The sequence below is a fragment of the Dipteris shenzhenensis genome, chromosome 10 (genome assembly GCF_047967505.1).
Source record: "Dipteris shenzhenensis isolate YYH24624 ecotype China chromosome 10, Dip_SZ_1.0, whole genome shotgun sequence".
NCBI classification, from domain to species: domain Eukaryota; kingdom Viridiplantae; phylum Streptophyta; class Polypodiopsida; order Gleicheniales; family Dipteridaceae; genus Dipteris; species Dipteris shenzhenensis.
Genome location: NC_141605.1, coordinates 29,027,673 through 29,055,558, shown reverse-complemented (window position 1 = coordinate 29,055,558; position 27,886 = coordinate 29,027,673). Strand labels below are relative to the sequence as shown.

Sequence of the window (27,886 nt, the reverse complement as noted above, 5' to 3'; positions counted from 1 at the left end):
CAAAATGAGTGACACATGCCTGAGCAAGGTGCATCCGAGAGGAAGTCCAACCACCATCAGCTGTCAAAACCCAAGAAGTATTTTGAGTATGCCTCTTATGATGTAGACTTAAAAGCTCCTTAGAAGAACAACCTTTATCAAGGAGAGCCTTTTGCCTGGCTTTCGTTTCCCATTTGACCATTTTCCTATGGTCATTGCTCTGTAATAAAAGTCTTTCCTGACATATACGTGCGACCTCTGACTGAGATAAATCTCTGAAATGGTTGAGTTCTATCAAACTTTGACACTTGAATCTAGCATCGACAACTACTTTGCGTAAATTATGCAAATAACTCTTCCCATACTCCCGAATGACAGAGTGCATACGAGAGACAAAAGCATTTGAGGCATAATCAAGATCAATTTGACTTTGTTCCCCAAGAGGAGCTATACATGATAAACCATCTATTTGTACCCATCATGCTCTAAATAGCTGTCGTTCACTATAAGGAATCATTTATTTGGCAACTTGTCATGTGACATCTCATGAAAGGACAATCTCAGCCATAACGGAGCATGATCAGAATGTGAGAAGGCATAATCTACCCATATCTGGCAAGTGAGAGTATTATATTGGTTTGCATTTACCATGTACCAATGGTCCAATCTTGCCCGATATGAGGAATGGGCATTATGCTGAAAGGTATATTCAAGAAGCAGAGGCTTCAATTCCTTGCAAAGATCTACGAGGCTGATCTGAGAGATAATGCTCAAGGGCAAGCATCTGGGTGTTGCCAGATATATTATCCCCTTGCTGTGGTGCATTATTGAAATCCCCACACACAACATTGCGGAAGTGGAGGGAAGACTTATTCGTGACAAAGGCTAGCACTAAAGGGAAGGCTAATCAAAAAGTGGTTCACATTCCCTTCATTCAAGCTACAATTGCTTGTGAAGAATATAATGATTTCCTTTTATTCTCTCGCTAAGTAGCATTTCTAAGCAAAAACTACTTAATAATCTAGATGATACGGCAACACACCACTTGAGATAGAAAAAATTTATCGCAATGTCAGCAAGCCACAACATGGACGAAAACTGCACAAGATGAAATTTGCATGTCTGGTAATATGGTGGGAGCATGTTTGTGTGTGTGTGTGCTTTTCATGAGGGTCTCAAAAAAGTGTGTGTGCGCTTTTCAGGTTTTTAGCGTATGAGTGGTAGCTGTCTCGCTTTGAGACGATATGAATGTACATTCTTCTTAATGAAAGGTTCCTTTACAAAAAAAAAAGTGAGAGAAACTTAGAATAAGTGGATGCTCAAGTATGTGTGGGTGTGTGTATATGCATGTGAGAGCATATGTTCATACTATGGTCTACACCCACTATTGGCCATTGATGATGTCAGTGGGGATGTTGTAGTAGCTAGTTCTTGCTATGTGGTTTTCAACCTTGTGACTATTATGCGATTTGAAACTACACTATGTGTTCAGTTTTTGGAGGATGAGTTTGGGCATGTTGCTAGATTTATCTAGTTATATGTCCTTGCCATATCAGTGGACTAAATTAAAATCATTATACTCTTTACAAGCAATTGTAGTGTCAATGAAGAGAATGTGAACTAATTTTTGATTACCCTTCTCCTTTAGCAGTAGCCTTTGTCACGTTTGAGTCCTTCCCTTTCGGATTGCTGACAGAAACTTAGTATGAAACCTTTGTATAAATGAATGCTCCACTATGTGTGGATGTGTGGATATGAATGTGTAAGAGCATATGTTTATGTTCTAAATGTTACTGCCCCACCTGTGAGCCCCCAATTGGGGGGGACAAGGGGGCAAGAGACTGTAGGGGGAAAAAGGGGCTGAGGGTACCTGGCTTTGTGGAGGACTGCGCCAGCAGCCTGCGTGGAAGATTGCGCCAGCACAATGCGGGGGCATATGGAGCAGTACCAGGACCAGCCAGCAGCAGCACAAAGGCCCATCATATGGGACCTTATATAGGCCAGGAGGCTGGCCTAGAAACCAGCATAGGGGCGGCCATTTTGGCCCCTTTAGGGGTTGGTGCACTACGCTGCAGCCGACTAACCTAGTCGGCCAGTTTGAGGCCACCTGGCCCTTCTATAAAAGGGCCTCCACTCCTCCCTCATTTCTTATCACCTGCACAGACAAGCCTTGCACAGGCAAGAGCGCAGGGATAGGAGTAGACTCAGGATTTGGGATGGCATCTGTCGGCTGTTTTGTACGCTCATTTCTTGAGCTTTTGTCAGCCCACTGTTGTGGAAGAATATGTCAGAGTTTTTGCTATCTCTCTCTCTCCGTCTCATTGAGTGTTGTTTGAGCTGCGATTGGAAGTGTGAGGCGTGACTGATTCTATCCTCTATTTCCAACATGGTATCAGAGCAGGGTTTCCAGCTCTAGAACGGATACTGCAGAGAACTGCTCAAACGCTTTCAGATGGAAAATTGCAAAGCAGCAGTGACTCCCATGGGAACTGGTGTGAAGTTGAGTGTGCGTGATGCATCTCAGCCGGTTGATTCATCACTGTATCGACGCATGATGGGGAGTTTGCTTTACCTCACCAATACCCGACCGGATATTTCCTATGCAGTTGGATTACTCTGTCAGTTCTCCGCCACACCCAAGAAGGCCCATTGGGACGTAGGTATGAGGATGCTAAGGTACTTGAAGGGTACTTGCACCTACGGCATCACTTATACAAGAGGCATGAGTTGGGAGGTTTCTACGATAGTGATTGGGCAGGTGATATTCATACCCGGAGATAGACCTCTCAATATTGTTTCTTACTCAGATGTGTCATGGCTGAGTAAGAAACAACCTACTACTGTCGCCCTTTCATCTACAGAGACGGAATACAGGGCTGCTTGTACAGCAGCATGTGAAGCATTGTGGCTCAGGTGGATCTTGGAGGACATGAATGTGGCCCAAGAAGATGTGACGGTGGTTATGTGCGACAACTAGAGTTGCATAGCGATCGCCAACAACCCCGTGTTTCATGCACGGACGAAGCACATCGAGGTTCATTACCACTTTGTTCGAGAACTCATCGACGAAGAAGTCATTGAGTTGATGTACTGCCCGACCGACGACAACATCTCGGATGTCTTCACGAAGGCGCTTCCCAGGGAGTAGATGGAACACCTCATTCGACGCATGGGGATTGGCCCACAGTTCGTCGTTGAGAGGGGGTGTTAGAAATGTCACTACCCCACCTGATTGGAGGGGACAAGGGGGCATGAGACTGTAGGGGGGAAAAGGGGCTGAGGGTACCTGGTTGTGTGGAGGACTGCGCCAGCAACTTGCGTGGAAGATTGAGCTAGCACCATAGGGGAGCATACGGAGCAGTACGAGGACCAGCTAGTAGCAACACAAAGGCCCATCATATGGGGCCTTATATAGGCCAGAAGGCTGGCCTAGAAACTGACCTAGGGACGTGGGACGGCCATTTTGGCCCCTTTAGGGGTTGGTGCACTAGGCTGCAGCTGACTGGCCTAGTCGGCCTGTTTGAGGCCACGAGGCCTTCCTATAAAAGGGCCTCCACTCCTCCCTCATTTCTTATTACTTGCACAGACAAGCCTTGCATAGGCAAGTGCGCAGGGAGAGGAGTAGATTGAGGATTTGGGACAGCATTTGTTGGCTGTCCTGTACGCTCATCTCTTGAACTTTTGTCAGCCCACTGTTGTAGAAGAATATATCAAAGTTTTTGCTATCTCTCTCTCTCTCTCTCTCTCTGTATCATTGAGTGTTGTTTGAGCTGTGATCGGGAGTGTGAGGTGTGAGTGATTCTGTCCTCTATTTCCAACAGTTTATACTAGGGAGGAGTGGCTTTTACATGAGGTATTTTTGTTTTAGGCTTATGCAAAACTTGCTTTCTATGTCTCAGCTTGGACATGAATAAATTTGTTCTTCGATGAAGACTCAAGTCATCATTTCATTCAGACCAATGAGTGAGGAGATCGCACGGGGAGTTTAAGAAGAGGGACTTCACAAAACCAATGCTTTGCTGATCCAAGGGGTACCTAATGCATTGAGACATTGGCATGAGTGGTTCGGTCATATCAGCATGAATACCCTTAATAAAAATGGTGGATGGACTTCACCATTCTCTATGAGTCAGGAGATCTGCACGGGTTGCATGGAAGGCAAGCAACATCAAAGCCTGTTTTTGACGGAGGCCACACATAGCGCCATTGAACCATTAGAGTTGGTTCATTCAGACATTTGTGTGCCCATGCCTACAAAGTCATTATCAGGGTCTGCCTACTTCCTTGTTGGGTGCAGGGAGCAATGGAGTGGAATGGAACGCAAGGAGGACAACAACAAGCTAAAGGAATACGAAGCTCTTGCAAATGGATAATGAGAAAGTACATGTGGTGGCCTATCTAGGCCCCAATGTCAACCAAAGAGTTGATCAATGAAGTCAACCTGAGGGTTGACTGATTACCTAATTGGCCTACAAGGCCATACAAAGTGATAACAAACCATCCCTCCATGGGATGGCTGAAGTATCCTGGATACATGTCAGGTATACTTGGAAACTATATCATGGTTGCACATATTCGTCCAAGATGGATATAGCAACCTATGATAGTACAGAGGAGATCAACATCACATAATAAATGGGGCCAAGTGTAAAGCATGTCGAAAAGCCTCAAACTTGGGTCGTGGTAGAGCCTTTGTGAAGAGATTTGCTAAGTTGTCCTCTGTGGAAACGCAGGACAATTGTATACCTCCAGTTGACAGCCGCTCTCGAACATAGTGCACCCCCATGTGCTTGGTATGTGCATGAAAGATAGGATTACGCACAATGACGAAGCACTTTGGCTGTCAGTGTAGATCATGATAGAGGAGGTTGGCGGACATCAAGATCTGCAAGTAACTTACGAAGTCAAACACACTCTACAATAGAGGCGAAGGCTGCATTGTACTTAGTTTCACAACTTGAAGTAGCAATTGTAGGCTGCTTCTTGCTGAACCAAGAACTGCATGAAGAGCCAAGCATGAAATAGTTGCTAATGTGAGACATCCTCGTGTCATAAGAACCTGCCTAATCATTGTCCATGAATGCATGCAAATCCAATGAAGACTGATCACTATAGACAGTCCCAAATGCTACGTGGCCTTAAAGTAACGAAAGACTCGCTTCACTGCCTGCCAATGCTGCGTGTTTTGCTTGTGCATGTACTTGCTTGATTGGGAAACGGCATACTGCAAATCAGGCCGGGTATGGCATAAGTAAATAAGCCAGCCCACAACCTGCTGATAAAGAGTGGCATCAAATGGGGCACTCCCATCCTCAGAGGAGAAGTGGAAGCCTGGTTCCAATCCTTGATTGGAAGCGCTGCAAGAGCTATCCAATATATTTGGATTCACTCATCATTATGCCCCTCTCAACATTAGCAAACTGGATGCCCAAATAGTAGTGCAACCTGCCCATATTTGACATTGCAAATGATTTCTGCAAATCTGCCTCATGTCGGGCTCAGTGATAAGCATGTCATTTACATGAAGAATTAAAATCAGAAATTTTGATTCATTCTTTTGGACATAAAGAGTGGCCTCCGTAGGGCTGTTTTGAAACCCAAGGCATAGCAAAAAAGAATGTATCTTGGTATACCATGCCCATGGTGCCTGCTACTTTTTACTTGCTGTAGAAAATCCACATAGTGGAGACTCTCTGAAGGGAATGATTACTCTGTCACCAATCACTCACAAAGCAAGAACTCAATGATGAATGCACAAAATCTGGAGATATTAGATCAGAGAAATGCCCTACGCCATGTTAAGGAAGTCCTCAAGAGAGCTGCAAACATCCAGCCGAAGGAGCTAACTAAGATTAAGGGCTGCTCTTTGTCCTACTGTGTGCCTGATGCTGGAGGTTTCTGCGGGTACATATACTGAGGGAGGGCAGTATGGCCCCTTCCTTTAAGCAGTCCAACTGAGAGGTAAAAAGGGCCGATTGGACAAGGGCCGACGCTAGGTCAGATCAGGTATCCAGCCAACCAGTGATTAGCTGCTCAGGTGGCCATCTAACAGGGTCAGCACAAAAGACCATGACTTTTGAGTCTTTAAATAGGCCCTACCTGCCTCTATACCTTCTTACACACGGTCCTAACTCAAGGTATGTGCTTTCTTATCCTATTCCCCTCCTACCTTTGTGTACTGTCCCGGTGTCCTCCTCATGTGGGGGCTCACAGATGGAGCAGTTACCTCCAATACAAGAGCATATCTGATTCCATAGAAGCAAGTGGATGGCTGATTGAGTACAAAGGCACTCCCAAAGAACGTGCACTCCTCAAGTTGAGTACTTGCATAGGAGCAGTGGGGTAGACCAAATAAGTTATAGCCTCGGAGAGATTTGCAAATAGATTCCATAGAAGCAAGTGGATGTCTGGACGAGTACCAAGGCACTCCAAAAGAACACGCACTCCTCAAGTTGAGTAGTTGCATAGGAGCAGAGGGGTAGACCATATAAATTATAGCCTCGGGCTCTCCATGTGCAGCATTGGTACACTGCCTACAGGTTGACCACTTGGACCAACCAACTGATGTGCTGCATGACCTTTTGCTGCATGGCAACCCAGGTGATATCAATTGATCGAGTCCAAATATGCACGTAGTTGGTCTCGTGGATGCACCCATTGGTCCCAATGACCAACCCATTGACCACCTTGTTTGGACTATGAGGTGGATCATTGGGTCTCCTACATCAACACAACTCACAGTTTGTGAGATTGACGAGATATTACTTTTTGGATGCTATGCAAGTTTCATGGATGTCTAATTTATGTCTTTGCAATTGGTCGCTATCCATTCACGTGGACTTTGACTCGGGGAAGTAATCCAGGTTGTAAACATTTTCGTTTTCTAATTAATTCAACAAAGTTTCTCATAGATGTCTTATATGAAATGGATTTTGCAATGGATCTCCTCATTATAGATGATTTTTTTAATGTTTAGTGAATCACAGTGCTTGGCAAAGATATCTATGGATTCCATTATGTAATGATTGTTTTTTTAAACGTTCATGAATATAGCCTTGAATCTTATTTCAATGTTTGGTTGCAACTTCAATGATATCTAGAGTTCAATTCGGAGTAGTAACTTTTTTTTTGAGTAGCAATAAGCTTAGCTGCTTGGTGATTAATGTGCAGGAAAAGCTGAGAGATACAAGGTTGAAAAGAGGCTCACAGGCACAGATGTTGCCTTGGGAGCTGTCCATGTTTTTGGATGGAGTGTTGAAATAGAAGGAAAGGGTGAAATAGGAAAAGTAACTGAAATCCTACATGTAGGGAGAGCAAGTTCACAAAGTCATGAAGACTCAGCATATGGATATGTTTTAAAGGTGTTCCAACCATTTGTTCAGGATACTTTGGAAGCATCTACGGAATTTGACATAATTAGCAGGTTGAATCATTCTTTCAATGTTGACAAGCATTATACATCAGCTGGAACAGAGATACTTATACCCATTGTCGACGAGTTTTTTCAACATGTGGATGCTAAAAGAAGATGTTTGATATTGAAGGTGATGAATGAGCATTCCAAAGGTTTCTCTAGATGTATATTGTCGAATGCTTTGAGTGAGATAGTCTCTGATTTACGTGATGCTGCAATGTTCCTTCTTCATACATGTTTGCATGAGTTATCTTAGGTATGCAACCCCTTTTTTCCCGTATTTTGTTCGAAAGAGAAGAGAGGGAAATGGCTTCATCACAAAGGTTCCACAAGAGAGGGGGAAAGAGAGAGAGCAAGAAGAGCAAGATTTATTAACATTTGCAAACACCAAAAAAGGCCTCTGAGATCATAATCTGAAATACAACACGCTCGTATACCCCATGTAGAGGAACTAGAGGTGTCTAGCACAACTACGAAATGCAGTGTAAAGAGAAAGAAACTAGAAAACAATACAGAATGGAGACATAGAATCTCATGGAGCTGGGCCAGGATCTCTGGAGCCTATGGTGTCTCTTGTTTGCAGATGCTGTGAGACAGTTAGTGTGATATTGTGAGGCAGTAGACTTAGTCCAGAATTTGCTGTAAGTGAGGTTTGGCTAGGGTCCCAACTGAAATCTTGATGTCTCTAGAGCATGTCGGAGATCTTTCTGTCTTCCCCTGGCCTGCTCTTTGGGTCTTACCCCGGGGTGCTGTGAAGCGGTGTGGGGCTGCAGTGAGGGTACTGCGAATGCGGTGTTTGCTCATGGGCTTTGTATCTGCCATCTTGCTGGTTTGGCCTGTATGGAGGTCCAGTCTCCAGCTCAAGGGGACAACGAAGCTTATTGAATATAGAGGACATGGGTCGGGAATGAAACTATATGATAGCACATGGATACCAACACCTATCCATCAGCTGTAAGCTGCATAGATAATGAAAGGACCCTCCTCTGTAACTTTTGTCTACTTGCCTTGGTCATGCCATACTCTGGAACCTTGTCTAGGTATGTCTAGTATGAAATCAGTCAAACGAACTTAAAAATAAGTACAAGTGATGGCTGGCAAACCAGAGCTTCTGTAGGACAAGTGATATAGACTGCCATGTAGAAAAGATGTCACAACCCCTCACAAATGGTATACACTTGCTTGGTAATTGCTTTTGATTATGTAATTTCAACTCTCACTTTTTAATGTAATCCCCGAAATATGTGCATTTCAGGAAGGTACTAGTTTGCTAGGGTCTTACCCAAATCAGATCAATCAAATTTGAGCTCACATAGTGTGGTGTGGGGTGTGGAATCACAAACTTCTTAACTTAATGTGCATAGAATAGATGTGCAAACTCATCAATAGGCATTGAACCAGCCAAATAGAGAAACCACCAAAATAATATGTTTCCGTCCAAAGCTATGGACACAATACAAAAGAGATCGATCCAGAGTCCCAGCAATGGTGTGGTCCTTTGATCTTACCACAAGGTACTTCTCCTATCTGGTGGCTATCTCTAGACTCGGGCCCGTGTGCTCCACCCAAGTGTAAGTAGACTTCCAAAGATCTTCTCCACCTTGCTGTCTGGAAACCAAAGCTCAGTCTGCAGCTCCTTCAGGGTCACCTTCACCTCCTGTGGATAGGCCCAAGGCTAGCCTGCTTGCTGCTCCTGTCTGCTGTCAGAGGGCTGTTCCAGATGATGCGTTATGGAGCCCCAAAGGGTGCTCCACCCAAGTGTAAGTAGACTTCCAAAGATCTTCTCCACCTTGCTGTCTGGAAACCAAAGCTCAGTCTGCAGCTCCTTCAGGGTCACCTTCACCTCCTGTGGGTAGGCCCAAGGCTAGCCTGCTTGCTGCTCCTGTCTGCTGTCAGAGGGCTGTTCCAGATGATGCGTTATGGAGCCCCAAAGGGTCCCTTTATATAGGGCACAAGGTCCCCTTGAACCAACTGTAAATGGGCCGGCTGGCTGGTCTGCTAAGTTGGCCGGCCAACCGACCTGGTTGGCTCAGCCCAACCAGCCCTACAAGGGCCCTCCTTGCTAGCCCATCTGTACCCGCCTGGCCACGTGGCACTGCGCCACTGGCCCAGGCCATGTGCGTCCTATTGCAAGCCTTCCTGCAGGCTCTAGCCTGCCCTGTTTGCAGTGCCATGGTTGCGCCTCTCTTGCTGCAGCATCCTTGCCTCCTTCCAGGCCTATACCAGCCCCGTACAGCCACATATGCATCCCATACGTTTTCCGTACAGAAGCGCCATCTGTCCTTGCTGGAAATCCCTGTGCAATCAGGCTGCTACAGGTCCCTGATGTCCACGTGTCTGCTCCGTACTGTTTTCACCATCAGGAGCTCCACGACTTGTCAGGTACTCTTCTTGTTAGCCCATTGGCCCTGTCTGGATAGCTGCCCACATGGCAGCCTGTGTGCTGCCCATGTGGCAGCCTCTACCTTTTGCTGTGTGCTGCCCATGTGGCAGCCCCAATATCCCATGGTCTACCTCCCCCATGCTCTCCTCATATGGGGGCTTATAGATGGGGAGGTGACCTTTCGAACACCCCCTCTCATCGACACATCTCGGCCCAATGCCAACACGTTGATGATGATGCTCTAGTAACTCCCTGGTCGTAGTCCTCTTAAACACTTTGATGTCGAAATCTTTTCCTGACTTTTCATCCAGTGGCTCTTGCTCCTCAGGGTCTGGTTCTGCTTGTGCACACCATCCTAGTACACAGGTCCATCTCTGGTAGCTCCTCCTGGCATGACGACCCTCAGTCATGTTCTTGCTGCAGCATCCTTGCCTCCTGCCAGGCCTATACCAGCCCCATACAGACACGTATGCATCCCTTGCCTTTTCCGTACAGAAGCGCCATCTGTCCTTGCTGGAAATCCCTGTGCAATCAGGCTGCTGCAGGTCCCTGATGTCCACGTCTTTGCTCCGTACTGCTTTCACCATCAGGAGCTCCACGACTTGCAAGGTACTCTTCTTGTTAGCCCATTGGCCCTGTCTGGATAGCTGCCCACATGGCAGCCTGTGTGCTGCCCATGTGGCAGCCTCTCCCTTTTGCTGTGTGCTGCCCACATGGCAGCTCATGTGCTGCCCATGTGGCAGCCCCAATATCCCATGGTCTACCTCCTTTATGCTCTCCTCATATGGGGGCTTACGGATGGGGAGGTGACCTTTCCAACAATCATGTGCCGCTTTGATGGTAAAGTCATTGTTACTTTCACTTCTGCCTCTCATTCATAGGGGTCTGTGATGAACTGTATCATGTCTTCCCTCTTCTAAGGTTTACTGCCATGTAACTTCTGAAAAAGCTTCTTGGGATTTTGTTTTAGCTCCTCTAAACTTTCAAGCTGTTGCTCCTATCTTTCTCGGTTGTATCTACTGTTTTCCAGGCTCTATTTGCATTTTTACAATCATGGTCATACCAGTGATTGCAAGGTATTCCGACACTCCTCCCCTTGTCTAGTAAATAACTTTTGTGCTGTTACATTACTCCCACAATCTTGAGATTAAGTGCCTTATCCTGCTGCTGTTTTGCTCTCTCAAAGTGAAGGTAATTTCATCCATTTTACACTTGACCATCAATAGTACTAATGATGTGTTGTGTCTGTGGCATCTGAGGTTCCTGGATCTGTCCATTTTCTTCCTGCTCTTTTTGCTCTTGCATTTTCTTTTCCATTTTCTGTTCCATGCTGATAACCTTGGCATAAGCCTTTTCTATTTTACTTTCCATAGATAGCATTGTCTGAGCCATCCCTTAATGCTCTTGCATTAGCATCATTTTGATTTTGCATATTGATTATCGCCTCGTACATCTATCTTCTAGAGGTCCTGTAAAAAAAGGGATAGGGAGACATAGAGAGAGAGAGAGAGAGAGAGAGAGAGAGAGAGAGAGAGAGAGAGAGATGGTAAATCAGTGGCTTGACTCTTTGACCCAAAAGTAATGATATGTAGAATGAAACCTGTTCATTTTGAGTGCGACCTATTTGAACCTGTTTGGAAGAAATGGTGCAGACAAAGTGAATGTCGAAAAATAAATTTACTTTTTCTCCTTGGGCATGTGCGCTTTGCAGTCTCAAAGGAATATAGGTATTGTTTATCGGGAGAAACATGCAACTAGAACATGTGATACTTCAATGCTTTCAAAATCTAATAGTTTTTCCCATCTATGCCTTTCAGCCACCAGAGGGGCTTCTAGAGCTGGCTGGGAGGCCTGAAGCGTTAAGGAGATTGCGTCCAGAAATAGGACAATTTTGTCAGCGATATTCATCTTTTTTGCAAGAGAGGTTTCCTGGTATGGCTGATTGCAACTTTTTTTTTTTCTGGCGAAAACTAAAATATAGCCTTGGATAAGTCCTATGCCAGATCAGATGTACACCAGAAATTTATTGTTGGCAATTTGAAACACAATTGCATGCACTAATTGAATCACTTACTGAACAAGTAGAGAGAATTCAGAATCTTAGACCAACAAGTCGTAGTATATTCATAATGACAGCTTACAATCATCAAACTTTGACACCTCACTCTAGTATATGCTCATCCCTAGGGGGCTTGTTGCATGTGCTTACAAAAGTACCTATCTCTCTAGCCACGGCTGAATACAAGCAAATAGCTCAAGCTCCAAATGGTTGGAGCAAAGGTGAGGATCCACACATGTAACCCTGATCTGGAACAGTCCGATCATATATAGAGGTCGTAGGAGATCCACACGAGGTCATGAAGAGCCGAGAAGATGTGCCAGCAGCCAAGACCAATAGCATGTGACGATATGACGCATGTGAGACTCCTCTATCCTCAAGGTATGGGGGTCTGATGATGAGTCCATCCTCCAATACTCTCAAGAAGTAATCGCAATAGAATTGAATCTTGGTGGGAAATTCCTGGTCCCCTCTCCAAGTCCGAGATGTATAGAGCTGGAGGAGATCTAACCATATGATAGGTTAATCTCATCTTGAGGGATTGACTCTGGTGGTGCGTCCATGCTATATTGGAAAAGGGGCAGCCGATCCATTTGGATACCGTGACTAGCAAACCATGTGGAGACGCATGCATACCATGTATCAACTCGGGTGGTGCATCCATGCTATACTGGAAAGGGGGCAGCCGATCCATTTGGATACCGTGACTGGCAAATCATGTGGAGACGCATGCATACCATGTATCAACCCCGCTCTCTACTAGTCATATGGAGGACTCTGGTGCCAACCTTGGTAGTCTCCAGTGAGGAAAGGCCCATACTCTATGGAGGAAAGTCACTGTCTGGAAGATGGCATTGATCTGGAGTGGTGTCATCATTCATGGCCAACTATGCCTGTACTATCTGATGTGGGACTGAGGACTTGCTCCGGATCATCTTGGAACCCATAATCACCTGTAGCCACTCAAATCTCTTCCACTTTGTCGCCGAAAGGTCGCTTCCCCAGAAAGGTACGTCGGCCTCTCTAGCGTGTCAAAAAGCCAGCCCTTCGTCGGTGGGTCCTGGAAGTGCGCCTGAAAGCACTGCCTCTCTAGTCGGGCCAAAGCTCCTTGTCCGTGTGTGAGTCGTGCTCTAGCCGTATGTACCATTTTGTAAACTGGCCCTGTGAAGACTGCCCCCAAGTATGTGTAGGACTACACTATCTCTAGTGGCTCACCTCGATAAGTGAATCTATGTCAGTGTAGTACAGCACGTGAGGTGTTGAAGACCATAATCTTAGTCTTCCCAAGGTTAACTGTTAAGTCTCTCTCAGGCGACGGGGCTTGGCCACATCATTAGACACCTCTTAGAGTAGGATCACAGAGTTCTTCCCATCGAGTGACATTGATCGTCCAGTCTCTAGCCGCAGACGTGACAGAGACCCCGACCCGCGACAACCGCAGCACGACACATGAGACGTCGAGGGGATACACAGATCACTCTGGGGGACCTCCCGTCATTGTTTGGACCTGGGATACGTCCCACGGGAGTCACAGTGGCTCTGGTCTTGCGTCGAGCCTCATCCAAGAGACCAAGACGCACGGCACTCCTTGACGGGCGCCAGCGTCCCATCACCGGCTATGCACTAGTCAAGGCGACATGACATACGGAGGATTCTACTCCGCTCCAGTCTTTTTCTTTTCATTGTTACATCCAGATGTATTTGATTATGTATGATCAGACTTAGGATTCAGCATGGGTGATGATGCTCGTTTCAGTAGTTCCACCCTTACTGTGATTTGTATTAGGTTTTCTTTCGGTCTCATAGACCCATCGGTCTTCCGAAGACTCTAATAAATTTTTTTTTTCTTTCTTTCTTTCTCCCTCCTTGCAAAACACCTCTAATGCCTCCAAATGTCTCTGCAGACCTTCTGTTGAAGATGATATAAGGACTATGTCATCCGTATATAGCAATATCTGTATCATCAAGTCGGCCTAGCAGTGAACCCTCGCCTCTCAGGCGACCAATAAAGGATGTGATCTCGTCAATGTAGAGCCCAAAGAGGGTCGATGAAAGAGGGCATCCCGGCTTCACTCCGATGGTGCTCTCAACCTAGTTTGATAAACCACTCGGGGCTTAAACTCTCCCTCTGACGGGCTTGTATAGACTTATCACTCCCCAAATCAAAACCTCTGGAATCGACATCTCCTGAAGCTTCTTGATCATACGAGAACGTGGGACAATGTCGAAGGCCTTTTGGAAGTGTACAAAGCAAGCGTAGACTTTTTGGTGCCTCGATTTCACCTCCTTAATGACGGTCCTCAGATTGAAGATGTGGTCAAGGGTGGAGTGCTATGGTCAAAAACTTGACTATCCTAGAGCTAGCTGCCCATGTGCCTTTTGTGTGATTGCTGATCTAACCTCTGTAGTATTGACCCATAGATCTTGGCCAGAATGTGGCCAATCATAAGAGTGCGGTGATTCATCGTGTCCAGGGGATCTCTTGCTTTGTGTATGGGCACAATGGTGGTAGTTCTCCAAGAAGATGGAAAGCTGTGGCATACAACATGCTTGAACATCTTCTAGGGTGCATAGTCTATAGCTCCGTTGCTCTCTGGGTGTACCTGCGGCTCTCCCTGTCTCAATCCTCAACTGATGGGAGGAGACGTGCATCTGTCCGATGGCAATCCTCATGGCATGTGAGACTGCTCTATCCTCCAAGTACTGGGGTATGATAATCTCTCCATCCATGTATACTTTGAGAAAAGAATCGGATCCCCCCCCAAAGCCCGCGACATGTGGAGCTAAAGTAGGTCCAACTGTATGATACGGTTGATGTTATCCCATGGAATCAAGTGGTTAGGAGCATCTAAGTTGTACTAAAATGGGGGGAGATGGTCCATCTGGATGTCCCAGCTGCAAAACCATTTGGATATGCGTGCAGACCAAGCCGTGCTAATTCCCCTCTCAGCTAGGCATATAGACGACGCTAGTGCCAATCTCGGCAATTTCCCTTTAGGTAAGGCCGAAACCCTGTGGAGACAAGTGACTGTCTAGAAGATGGCATCAACCTCGAGCGGTGTCATACTGAACTCTGCTTGTATGATCTAATGGGGGACAAAGGGTTTGCTCCAAATCATCCTAGAGCCCATTATCACTTGCAACCTGTCAAAAATCCGCCACTCAGTCATCGTCACTGATAGATCATCCCCCAGAAGGGTGCTGCATACATGGCCGTTGGTCTCACCAATGTGTCCAGGAACGTAGCATCTTGGATAACATTTTCACCTTCTGGGGGGCAATAGATTGGGCTAGAGAGGAGACTCAACCTCTCGCCATCCTTCTCTTGGATTTCGAGAAGGCATATGCTAGAGTGGAGTGGTCCTTCTGAAACCTCCCTTGTAAAAAGACAGTAGAAGCACTCTCATTTCTCTCTCTCTCTCCCCCTCTCTCAACAGAGACACTAGGGCCCAGGACAATCGTCGGCTTGGACCCCCCCGAAGGTATTTTATTACTTTAGAGAAAAATGAGTATAAGAGTTCAGCGTGGAAGCTGTTTATACAAAAATCCAAATGTGAATGAATATACATGAGCTCTTAGGCTCTCTTTCTTGGCAACAAGCCACTTGTCAAACTCTACATTACTTTCCTCATTACATGCCACTAAGGGCAACTCTGGAGTCTTCGAAGCACTTGGTCATGCGAACCGCCTCCTAGACTCTTGTTAGGCTCCCGTAGCACTTAGGAAAAATAACTCTTCCTAGCACTTGCAACAATTAATTAAAGCGCACTACCATGGCACCCATTAATTGTTAGCCCTTTGCATGCAAATAACACATTGTGGACTAATTCTAGGCACAGTGGGCGTCCCCAGTGAACACATGTGCACACATAACAAATATAAATATATATATTTATGCTCTGGTTGACCGAAGCCAACGCCCTTGATCATAATTAAGGGGCTTTGACCAAGGGTCGAGGCGCCTTAATTATAGTCAAGTCTCTCCAACCGAAGTTGGCACATCTTGGTTAACCGTAGTTAACCCTCTTGGCGCATGCCAAGTCTCGTTGACCGAAGTCAAACACTCTCAGACCGTAGTCAGCTCTGTAGTTCTCTGGTTAACCGTAGTTAACCCTCTTGGTAATAAACCAAGTCTCCCCGACCGAAGTCAGGTTTACTTGACTAGAGTCAAGTATCTTTGACCGTAGTCAATTCTCTGACCATTAAAAGAACTCTTTGACCATAATTAACCTGAGGGCCTTTGCGTACAGTATGGTACACAATCTGCTCTGGCTGAAGGACTTTCTCCAGCTCATCCACTTCTGGTGGATCCTCTGATATTGGCTTTGTAGGCTCTGGCCCCTGGAATTTCTTTAGAAGACTCACATGGAATGCATTGTGAATCCTCCAATGCTCTCGCAATGCTAACCTGTATGCAACCTCATTTATTCTTTCTGTAACCCTGAAAGGGCCATAATATCTATAGGATAACTTTGCATACACTTTCTATTTGCCTTTAAACTTGCGGAGCCTAGCTTTCTTGAACTTCAAAAGTACCCAATCCCCTTCCTTGAGATCTAGCTGTCTCCTATGCTTATCTGCAGCTCTTTTATGCTTCTCTTGAGACCTTTCAATTGCTGTCCGGACTTGGCTGTAAACTATCTGGAGGTTTCTCACAAATTGATCAGCTGCAAATATTTCATCCTTGGTCCTCAGGATAGGTGGCAGAATCACCTTCCCATAAATGACTTCAAAGGGGGCTTTCCCTATAGAGTTGTGTACTGTATTATTGTAAGCAAACTCTACCAATGGTAGGTACTTTTCCCAGTCTGAAGCTTGGTCACCTACGTAGCATTTCAGCATATCCAATGCTGTAGAATTTGCTACTTCACTTTGACCATCTGTCTGGGGATGGAAAGAAGAAGAAAAATTCAAATTCGTCCCCATATTATCAAATAAAGCTCTCTAGAATAGACTGGTCATTCTGGGATCTCGATCACTGACAATGGACTTAGGCATACCATGGTGCTTAAAGATCTGTGCCATGAAAAGCTTAGCCATATGATCTGCCTTTATGGTTTTGTGAACCGGAATGAAATGAGCTTGCTTGCTGAATCTATTAATGATAGTCCAAATCCCATCATTCCCTGACTTTGATCTTGGCAAATAAAAAATGAAGTCCATTGTAATACTTTCCCACAGTGGCTGAGGCACGGGAAGAGGCATAAGTAGGCCAGGTGCCTTTCGTCTATCACACTTCACTTTCTGACACGTAAGGCATTCAGTAACAAACTGATGTATATCTTTCCCCATCCCTGGCCACAAGAAATACCTCTCTAGTGCTAGAGTTGTTGCTGTAATTCCTCTATGTCCAGCATAGGGAGGTGCATGGCATTCCTCCAAAATCTTTTTCCTCATCTCCTGGGTGATGCATAGGCAATCATCTTTCATTAGATACCCATCTTTTAGGGAAGGTCCTGATGATAAGCAATAGTCACATTGTTGACTTGGGGTCTTCGGGACAAGGCATCTGCCACTCTGTTCCGAATTCTTGGGGTATGGACAATCTGAAAATGATACATTGACAGCATATTTGCCCATTTCATATGCTTCTCGAAAAGTTTTGTCTGAGTTAGAAAATATCTCAGACTTTGGTGATTTGTTTTAATAGTAAAATCTCCACCCAAAAGATAGTGCTTCCATGTATGGATGGCATGGATTACAGCCAATAACTCTTTCTCATAGATTCCCAGATATCTCTCTGCATCTTGGAGTCTCCCGCTCTCATAGGCTACTACATGACCATTCTGATGCAATGCAGCCCCAACACATTCCCCACAAGCATCACAATCCACATCAAATGGCTGATACAAATTTGGAACTATTAAGATTGGCTCTGTGGTCAGCTTCTCTTTGAGTGTGGTGAAGGCTGTCTTTTGAGGAATTCCCCATCTGAAAGCTGCATTTTTCTTAGTAAGATCGTGGAGTGGAGCGGCTATATCCGCAAAATGCCTGATAAATCTTCTGTAGTAAGAACACAGGCCTAGGAAACTTCGAACTATATGGACAGTTTTCAGCTCTGGCCATTCGTGAATGGCATGGATCTTTGCTGGATTCATCCGTATCCCATCTTTCGATATTATATGCCCCAAGTAATGGATTTCTTCCAGGAAGAATTCACTTTTCTTGTTGTTTGCATAGAGCTGATGATTTCTCAGCTCTTGAAACACTAGAGCAAGATGTTCCTTGTGCTTTTCTTCGGACTTAGAAAAGACAATTATGTCATCGAAGAAGGTACGAGTGAACTGTCTGTAGGGTCGGAAGATACGATCCATCATCCTATTGAAAGGAGCTGGGGCATTTGTCAATCCAAAAGGCATCACTAGATATTCATACAAACCAAAAGTAGTGCGGAACGCTGTCTTGTGCACATCCTGAGGCTGTATCCTCACTTGGTGATAGCCACTCTTTAAGTCTATCTCGCTGAAGCTCGATTTAACTAATTCAGCACATCATCAATGCGCGGAATAGGGAATCTATTCTTGATGGTCATTTTGCTCAGTGCGCGATGATCAACGCACATACGGAATGAACCATCTTTCTTCTGTACTAGCAGTACATGGGAACAAAAAGAAGAAGAACTGGGATGAATCAACCCCTTGGACAACAAGTCCTGCACCTGAGTCATAATCTCTTCTCGCTGAGTTGCACTAACTTTGTATGGGGGCCTATTGGGTGGCTCGCTGCCAGGAATGAGTTCTATGCCATGATCCTCAGGTCTCTCAGGGGGTAGCTCCCCTGGCAAAGCGTCAGAAAAGCAATCTTTAAAATTTTCAATAAACTGAAATTCATTCTGATCTGCCTCACTTATTTCAGCATGCATTTCCACATCTCTCTCTTTTACAAAAATCATGTAAGGTGAAACTGCAGACTTTATTTCTTTTCCAACAGAACTATTTGATACAATGGGAATAGTTTCCCCTCTATTCCTAGCAACCACACAATGTACTTTGCCCCTATGTACAAACTCCAGCATTCTTTTAGGAAGATTCCACTTCACTGCCTTGCGATGAAACCAAGGCATACCCAAGACTACATCATGATGTTTCAGTGGAGAAATGAAGAAGTCTTCTTGATCCACATAACTCTGTACATAAAGACGGAGCTTCCCTATCAAGGGATTGACTGGCATAGGGTTCCCACAGAACATCTGATCAGCATCCAAAGCCCTGCCCAGCTCCTCCGTCTTTATTCCCAGTCTCAGGGCTAGGTCCTCTGATATGAAATTATCAGTAGCCCCTGGATCAAATAAAATCAGCGCTTGCTGGTCTCTGACTTTGCCTCCAAAGCATTTACTACTGCTTGAATTCTTGGACTGAGACCTGCTCTATACTTTCTCATTTGGGTTCCTTTGGAGATCTTTTTGAAAGGTGCAACCTGCAAATAAGCATCCCAAAACTTTTCGTTGTACACATCCAATGTATCTCCTACATCCATATGCAAATTGTCCCAATCTTGGAGAACATGATCTCTAAACTGTTTAGGCATAAGCTGTTGGTAGAAGGCTTTCTTTAAGTCCTTCCACCTCTTTGGGGCTGACCCATCTGTGGTCTGTGCACTCCACCATGCACTAGCTGTCGCTGTCAAGTGCAAACTGACCATTCTTAACTTGGAGGATTCTGAAAACTTTTCTGTACCGAATGCAGCATCAAACTGCCTGATGAATTGCAATGCTTTGTCTATATGACCATATTGTCCATTATAGGTCATAAACTTGACAGATTTACCTCCCTCTTTGAATTCCTTGGTCTCTCTGGAAGACTTACCCTTCCTAGACTTCTTGTGTTTCCTTCTTTTCCTGGATGGTTTATCCGATAAAGAAGAAGATACGGAAGTCGAGCTCGAGGTAGACGGTGAAGGACTTGGAGATCGGTGATGATGCCTCGATCTCTTCCTGTTATGAGACCATCCCCTATGAGATCTTTCTTTTTGGCTGTACACGAGAGTGTGCCTCTGGCATTGGCACATCATAAGCTGTGTTAGGCATAGTTTTTGCTTGAAACAAATGCTGAGCTCTTGGATCCCTTCTGAGATTTTCCATCTCCTGTATACGAGTGCGTACCATCTGTGTCAGGGAAAGAGAGGGGGTGGAACGTTAGGAGAGAGAGACACCAGGAGTGTGGGTGTGTAAAATGTGTTGAGCCACACCACAAACTCAAAGGTTTTATTAGGATTAGGGATTCACCCTATGACTGTCTTAAGACAGTCATAGGGGTACTTTTAAAGGGTGGCAATGTGCCTTTACCCCAACAACCTCCCACCTAAAGGCCAATGTGCCTAAAGGGGAGAAAAGAATAAAAATTACAGCAATATACAGTTACTGTATACAAGACCATTAAATAAGAATGGTCTCATCCTAATCCCATGATGTGGCGACAATGTGCAAACCGCTCTGTAGGCAAGCTCTTAGTGAGCAAATCTGCAGGATTATCATCAGTATGCACCTTCACAAGCTCAAGCCGCTTGTCTTCTAGTACCTTCCTGATGAAATGGTATTTCACATCTATGTGCTTGTTCTTCTGATGAAAGACCGGATTCTTTGCCAACATGATAGCACTCTGACTATCACAATGCAAAACTGGCATATCTCCTGTAATGCCCAAATCTCCCACCAGCCGAGTAAGCCATATTGCTTCCTTGCAAGCCTCAGTGGCTGCAACATATTCAGCTTCAGTGGTTGACAGTGCAATGCATTTCTGCAACCGAGACACCCATGATATAGCACCTCCTGCAAATGTGAAAATATAACCGGTAGTAGACTTCCGGTTATCTGCATTCCCTGCATAGTCTGAATCTGTAAAACCATGCACCAATGCATCCTGCCTACCATAGCATATGCACAAGTCTTTGGTACCCTTGAGATACCTCAAGACGCCTTTCACTGCTTCCCAGTGCCGCTTGCCTGGATTTGCCATATACCTGCTGATGACTCCCACCGCAAAAGCAATATCCGGACGAGTGGCAACCATTGCATACATCAAAGAACCAACTGCAGATGCATACGTAACCTTGGCCATCTCAGCCTTATCATCATCTGATCTGGGGCTGTCCTTACTATTGAGTTTTAAATGAGGAGGCAACGGGGTACTAATAGACTTCCCCCCCTCCATGTTAAACCTCTGCAGTACCTTGCCAATGTACTCTTCCTGTGACAGAAACAAAAGTCCCTTAGACCTGTCACGAGTAATCCGCATACCTAGTATGTGATTTGCATCACCCAAGTCTTTCATGTCAAAAGACTTATGTAGTTGCTTCTTCAAAGCAATAATCTCCTGCTGAGATTTGCTGGCAATCAGCATGTCATCCACATATAGAATGAGTAGCATCAAACTGCCATCCTTTGCCCGTTTGGTGTACAAGCAGTGATCGGTCTCACACCTATGATACCCTTGGGACTGCATGAAGGCATCAAACTTCTTGTACCATTCTCTTGGCGCCTGCTTGAGTCCATACAAGCTCCTCTTGAGCTTACACACAAGCTGCTCTTTCCCTTTAACAGCATATCCCTCTGGCTGACTCATGTGGATCTCATCATGGAGATCTCCGTGAAGAAAAGCAGTCTTCACATCCATCTGACATAAATCCATGTCCTCATGAGCAACAAGAGCTAACACTGCTCTCAAAGTAGTCATCTTGACTACAGGGGAAAAGATCTCATCAAAGTCAATGCCCTTCTCTTGCTTAAATCCCTTGGCAACCAATCTGGCCTTATACCTCGGTAAAGCATTTGAATCCACTTTGACTTTGTAAACCCACTTGCATGGCAAAACCTTTCTGCCTGCAGGTAGCTGCACCAAGTCCCATGTATCATTTTGAAGTAGGGAGTCCATTTCTGATTGCATGGCTTTCTCCCACTTCCTTTTCTCTGTTCTTCCCATAGCTTCCCTGAAGCTGGAAGGCTCACCACAATCTGTCAGCATGATAAAATCAGCCACATTATTGGCTCCTGGAACAAACCTGTCAGGAGGTCGTTGTACACGGTGCTCCTCCTAACAAAATGCTCCGTATTAGGCTGCTGTCTAGCCTGTTCGTCATGCATGACGGGTGGTTGTACCACCATATTTGGCTGTTCTACAGCGCCATTTGCTGGCATATCCAGTGGTGCATCATTGGCAAAATTGTCTGGCTGATTTTCAGCCTGTATACCCTCTTGAACAGGGTTATTTACAGCAGCCTGCTGCTGCATATTAATGGGCATTCTTTGCTGTCCGACATCATCATAAACAACCCTCCTGTATTCCACAGGTTGCATGGGTTCTTTGTGTACACTATCCTCTTTAAAGATGACGTCATTGCTGCGTATAATCTTCCGTTTGACAGGATCCCATAACCTGTACCCCATTTCACCTTCGTCACCGTAACCCATGAAGATGCATCTGAAAGACTTTGGCTCCAGTTTGGTGCGCAGTTCTTTGCGTACATGAGCAAAGCACTTGCATCCAAACACACGTAAGTGCTTATATGAAGGTGGCTTGCCAGACCACACCTCCTCTGGCACTTTCAACTCCAAAGCCTTGTTCGGCGACCTGTTAATTAGGTGAACTGCTGTTTGCACGGCTTCTGCCCAAAAGCCATGGGGCAATGCAGCATAAGACAACATACATTGAACTTTCTCCTGAATAGTTCGATTCATCCGGCAAATCTGAAAATGAAAGAGACGGCAGATAACCCAAACGTGACAGTTCTTGCATTCCTTTAACGGACATGTGTCCCAACCGGCTATGCCACAATGAAACCTTCGGCAGCTCGGTTATGGCAACAACATGATTACCTACACTGGAAACATAAAGAGGGTACAAGGTATCACTCTTATAACCCTCAGCCACTACAACCTGGCCATCAGTAATCACCCATTTGGAATCCCCAAATGTGGTGTGGTAACCACTGTCATCCAACAAGCCAGTGCTAATCAGATTTTTCTTGATTTGCGGCACATGGCGAACACCATCAAGCATAAATATGCGTCCGTCAGAGAATACTATTTGTATACTGCCAATCCCTGCAATTTGACATGCATAGTTGTTCCCAAGGTGAACAACTCCATGAGTACCTGTGTAGGAAGTAAACCACTCCCTATGAGGCGTAACATGAAAAGAAGCACCTGAATCCAAGAGCCAGGTGTGCATGTCATGGCCATCAACAACCAGGGTATGTGCAATCACAGCAGAAGAGCATAAAACATCATGTCTGTCACTGTCACTGTCCTCTGCTGCAACATTCACTGCATCAGTGTCATCTCCCTTGGCCTTGCCTTTGCCTTTGCTTCCACTGCCTGCATCCTTTGCCTCAGCCTTCTTGGCTTTCTGATCCCGTATAAACTTGAAGCACTTAGACTTCACATGTCCCTTCTTGCCACAGTAAAAGCATTCAATATCCTTTTTGCCACGGGAATGACTGCGGGATTTGGACTTGCCAGCAGATCTCCCCTTCTGCTGAGTCCTACCTCTTTCCTGTACCTGCAAAGCATTGGAAGACTTGCTGCCCACATTATTCTTCCTGCTCATCTCCTCCATGAGAAGAGAGCTCTCCACATCAGCATACATAAGAGTGACATTTGAATTTGACAAAGTGGTCTTGAAAGTGTCCCAACTCTCAGGGAGGGTACACAACAAGAAAGTAGCCTTGAACTCCTCATCAAGGTTCAATCCCTGTGCAATAAGCTGTGTAAAGATGGCATTGAACTCACTCAAGTGTGAGGTCATAGCTGTACCTTCCTTCATGCGAAGGTCGACAAGCTTCTTCAACCAATAAACCTTACTGGCTGAGCTCTTTTGGGCATACAATTCTTCTAGCCTCTGCCATAGGCCATAAGAGGTCTTTTCTGTCTGAACATTGAACACAAGAGAATCAGTGAGAGTAAGCATGATAGCCGCCCTTGCGGACAAATCAAGCTCCTCCCACTCATCATCTGCCATCCCAGATGGCTTGACACCCTTCACCCTTATGGGCTTAGAAATCTTCTTTAGCAGAAGTACATTCAAACACTGTTCTGCCCATAATGCATAATTGTGTGCCCCTTCCAATTTCTTTATGTTCAGTATTGAGGATTCACTTCCCCCTGATGCCATATCAGACAAGGAAAGTGCCTGACTCCCTGTAAGTCAAAAAATGACTAAATAAAATTCTGATTTCTCAGAAAACCTGCTTTATCAAGAGCCAGGAGCACTCACAATAGTGCTGTTTTTTACTGTAAAAAAAAATCTGCAGCAAAACAGAAAATTTTCCCTCCAGTCACTGTACCTTCTGACACACTGTACCGTGCTCAAATAGGCATAAAACAGTAACTACAGAATGCTGCAGCTGTTCCACAAGTGCTTTACAAGTGCATCATCATCTGACGAAACACAAAACACTGATGTCCTGATCACTTCTCCCACCTCAGATGAGGTATTGCACTGATTTTATATGCATAAACCACTTGTCATACACTGTATTGTCCACTGAAAAAGGCTCCAAACACCTCAGCTTGTCACAAAACCTGCAACAAAGTATGGGACAAATCCCAAACAATCACCCTTTTGCCAAGGGGATAAAAGGCATCTGAAGTTCTCAAACAGTAACTCAAGTGCTCACAAGCAAAATCTGGGCAAAAGCCCCTTGATTTGACACCTGTACCAAGTGAAAAAAATACCTCAACACTGAGGTAGCATACAAAATACAGCGCTCTCCTGGCACTTTCACCTGACAAAGTAATGCATAAACTGCCTGTGTGCACAGTGGCAACACAGATCCCAACGTACAAACACCGAAAAGAAGATCTTTTGAGCACTGTCAACGATGGACAGTTAGGGACCGAGTAAACTCGATGCGCCCTGGCCAAGCGTGGCTCAACTGAGATTTTCTAAGTGCCGTACACAAAATGTGACCTGCAAAGAAATGTCACTGATACACTGCGGAAAACGAGACCAATGTGGGCACCCTGGCTCCACACTGCCTCAAGGCATACACTGCATACACTTCCAGGCAAAAGCCCTATGAAATTTTCACCCGAAAACTGAGATTTGCACTCAGTGTAAGCATAAAAGCCCTCTGCAAAATCAAGGCATCTGACCTTCCCGAAAAAATAACTGTGCAACCACCACACACTGTGGCACTAGTCACCTCAAGCACGAGGGACACGAGTGTACTTGATGTACCTCAAACACACAGTTTTAGAACTGAAAAATTCCGGGAATGCATCAAGAAAAAACCTCGTTGTACTTCTGTACCTGCGTGTACTTGCAAGTACCACGCAAAAAGAGCAGAGTGCTCTCCCTTTTTCCTTAATTTTTGTGCCTGTTGTACCTGCAAGTACCTGCTGTGCCTGCACAGTGTACCTGATGTACCCTGTACTTGTGAGGGCACGGATCCCCAAAAAAAATGTCAAAATCTTGGCTGAGGGTACAGCTGGTACGGCTGCCTGTACGTGCACGCGTCTGTACAGCCGGTACGGTTGCCTGTCGCGGCGTCCGTACAGTCGGTACGGCTGGTCGCGGCTGCTGCCTTGCAGCCGGTCGACTGGCTGCAGCCGCTGGCTGCGGCCGCCTGGCTGCTGGTAGCAGCTAGCAGCTACTGCAGCTATGGCTGCTTGCGCGCCTGCTGCGCGCGGCGGGTCGCGCACCTGCTGCGCGTGGCTGCGCCCTGGCTTGCTGCTGCCCTGCTCGCTGCTGCCGCGTCCTGCTCGCTGCTAAGGGCACGAGGCCCGAGGGGAGAGGGAGGGGTAGACCGGAGTGAGAGGGAGAGAAAGGCTCTGATACCACTTGTCAGGGAAAGAGAGGGGGTGGAACGTTAGGAGAGAGAGACACCAGGAGTGTGGGTGTGTAAAATGTGTTGAGCCACACCACAAACTCAAAGGTTTTATTAGGATTAGGGATTCACCCTATGATTGTCTTAAGACAGTCATAGGGGTCATAACTTTTAAAGGGTGGCAATGTGCCTTTACCCCAACAATCTGCTCAAATTCTTGCTGAGTTTGTTGCACACTTCTCTGTCTTGGATGTGCATCCCTATCTTGTGAATCCCACTGGATAGGTGATTGAGCCATTTTCTTACAACTCGTTTGAGATCTGCAAGTTTCTCACACACACTGTGTATGCACCTGATGCACGCAACCTTTGCTTTTCAAAGAGAAAAATTACCTCAACAAGAGGTGTCTTGCATTCACAATCTATGCCAGTACCGGGCTGTCAACTCAAGGCATATACCCACAAAGTTGCCAAGGCATCAACAACTATATTGCCCCTTTTCTGGCTGCTGCAAAAAGCACTCAGAATGCATCTGACTCCCTTTTCCTGAGCACAAAGGCATACATTTTCTCTTTTCTGCAAATCTCTGATTTCTCTGTTTTTCTGCTTTTTTTCTGACAGTAAATTCTCTCTCAGATAGGTGAAAACTGCTAGCAGAAACAGTCTCTGTAACTGTCTTTTTTTTTTTGGGGACAGTAACTAGATGAAGTAACCGGCTGGTTACTCTAACCAGACTAGTTCTAGTCTGGTTTGGTTGGCTCCCAACTGAATTCAACCCACTGTAGTCTAGTAACCAATTATGGTCTGGTTAACTACCGCCAAGGTTAGTCGGTCAAACCTAGTTTGGTTAGACCAACTAACTGAACTTCTAACCAGGGTGAACTAATCAAACTTAACTGAACCACTGGTTTGCCACGTCAGCAGCTGACCTGTCTGCCATGTCAGCTTCCTGTCAGCCCTGCCACATCAGCACCACACGTGTGTGCGCCACGTCATCTGCTGACCTACCACGTCATCTGTTGCTTGGCTAGGCGCCACGTCAACGCAGTACACGTGTCTGCCATGTCACCAAAGGTGTGAGACCTTAGCTGAAGACGGGCGACAGATTCTCTCACGACGTCGCGCGTCGCGCCTTCGCCAAGCATCCGCGTGAAGGTGTGGCCAGTGTGATCAACCTTTGCACTTCATTTGCTACGAATTCTTCCGTTAGGCGCCTCTTGGATCTACCCCGAAGCACGGAGAGCACAGACCCTTGGAGTCGCCATCACGTCCGTCATGAATCCCATCGAATCCGTCACACTATCGCCATGTGCACCTGTGTGAAGGCGTCCGTTATCTCTATTAGTGCTACGCAAATACCTCTGCAAATGCTTCGCCAATATCGTTACTTCCTTCACACAGAAACTCGAGGCCCAAATCAATGGAGCCTCTCTGCTCTTCCTCGTTCTCGTCAACCTACAAGTATATTGTCAGTCAGACTATGAGCAAAGCCCTTGCTCATTTTTCCATCGCCACACAGGAATTATCTTCTCTGATCGTGATTGCCATAGAAGGCAATTCATGCCTTGCTCTGATACCAATGAAACCTCCCTTGTAAAAAGACAGCAGAAACACTCTCATTTCTCTCTCTCTCTCTCTCTCTCCCTCTCTCAACAGAGACAACACTAGGGCCTAGGACAATCGTCGGGCTGGACTCCCCCGAAGGTATTTTATTACTTGAGAGAAAACTGAGTAGAAGAGTTCAGCGTGGAAGCTGTTCATACAAAAATCCAAACGTGAATGAATATACATGAGCTCTTAGGCTCTCTTTCTTGGCAACAAGTCACTTGTCAAACTCTACATTACTTTCCTAATTACATGCCACTAAGGGCAACTCTGGAGTCTTCGAAGCTCTTGGTCACGCGAACCGCCTCCTAGACTCTTGTTAGGCTCCCGTAGCGGTTAGGAAAAATAACTCTTCCTAGTACCTGCAATAATTAATTAAAGCGCACCACCATGGTGCCCATTAATTGTTAGCGCTTTGCATGCAAATAACACATTGTGGACTAATTCTAGTCACGGTGGGCGTCCCCACTGAACACATGTGCACACATAACAAATATAAATAAATATATTTATTCTCTGGTTAATTGAAGCCAACGCCCTTGATCATAATTAAGGGGCTTTGACCAAGAGTCGAGGTGCCTTAATTATAGTCAAGTCTCCCCAGCCAAAGTTGGCACATCTTGGTTAACCGTAGTTAACCCTCTTGGCGCATGCCAAGTCTCGTTGAGCGAAGTCAACACTCT

General features: G+C 45.6%; 1 protein-coding gene across 3 annotated transcripts in view; it reads left to right on the top strand.

The window, feature by feature from the left end:
* The window catches only part of LOC147897659 (uncharacterized), a 132,557-nt gene that overhangs the window by 10,168 nt on the left and 94,503 nt on the right, over positions 1-27,886 (top strand). For all 3 annotated transcript variants that reach the window (XM_087380429.1, XM_087380428.1, XM_087380430.1), the window contains exons 2-3: positions 7,150-7,523; positions 11,594-11,708. In XM_087380429.1, coding sequence (XP_087236555.1) covers positions 7,150-7,523; positions 11,594-11,708 — 489 coding nt within the window. The remainder of the gene's footprint in view (positions 1-7,149; positions 7,524-11,593; positions 11,709-27,886) is intronic.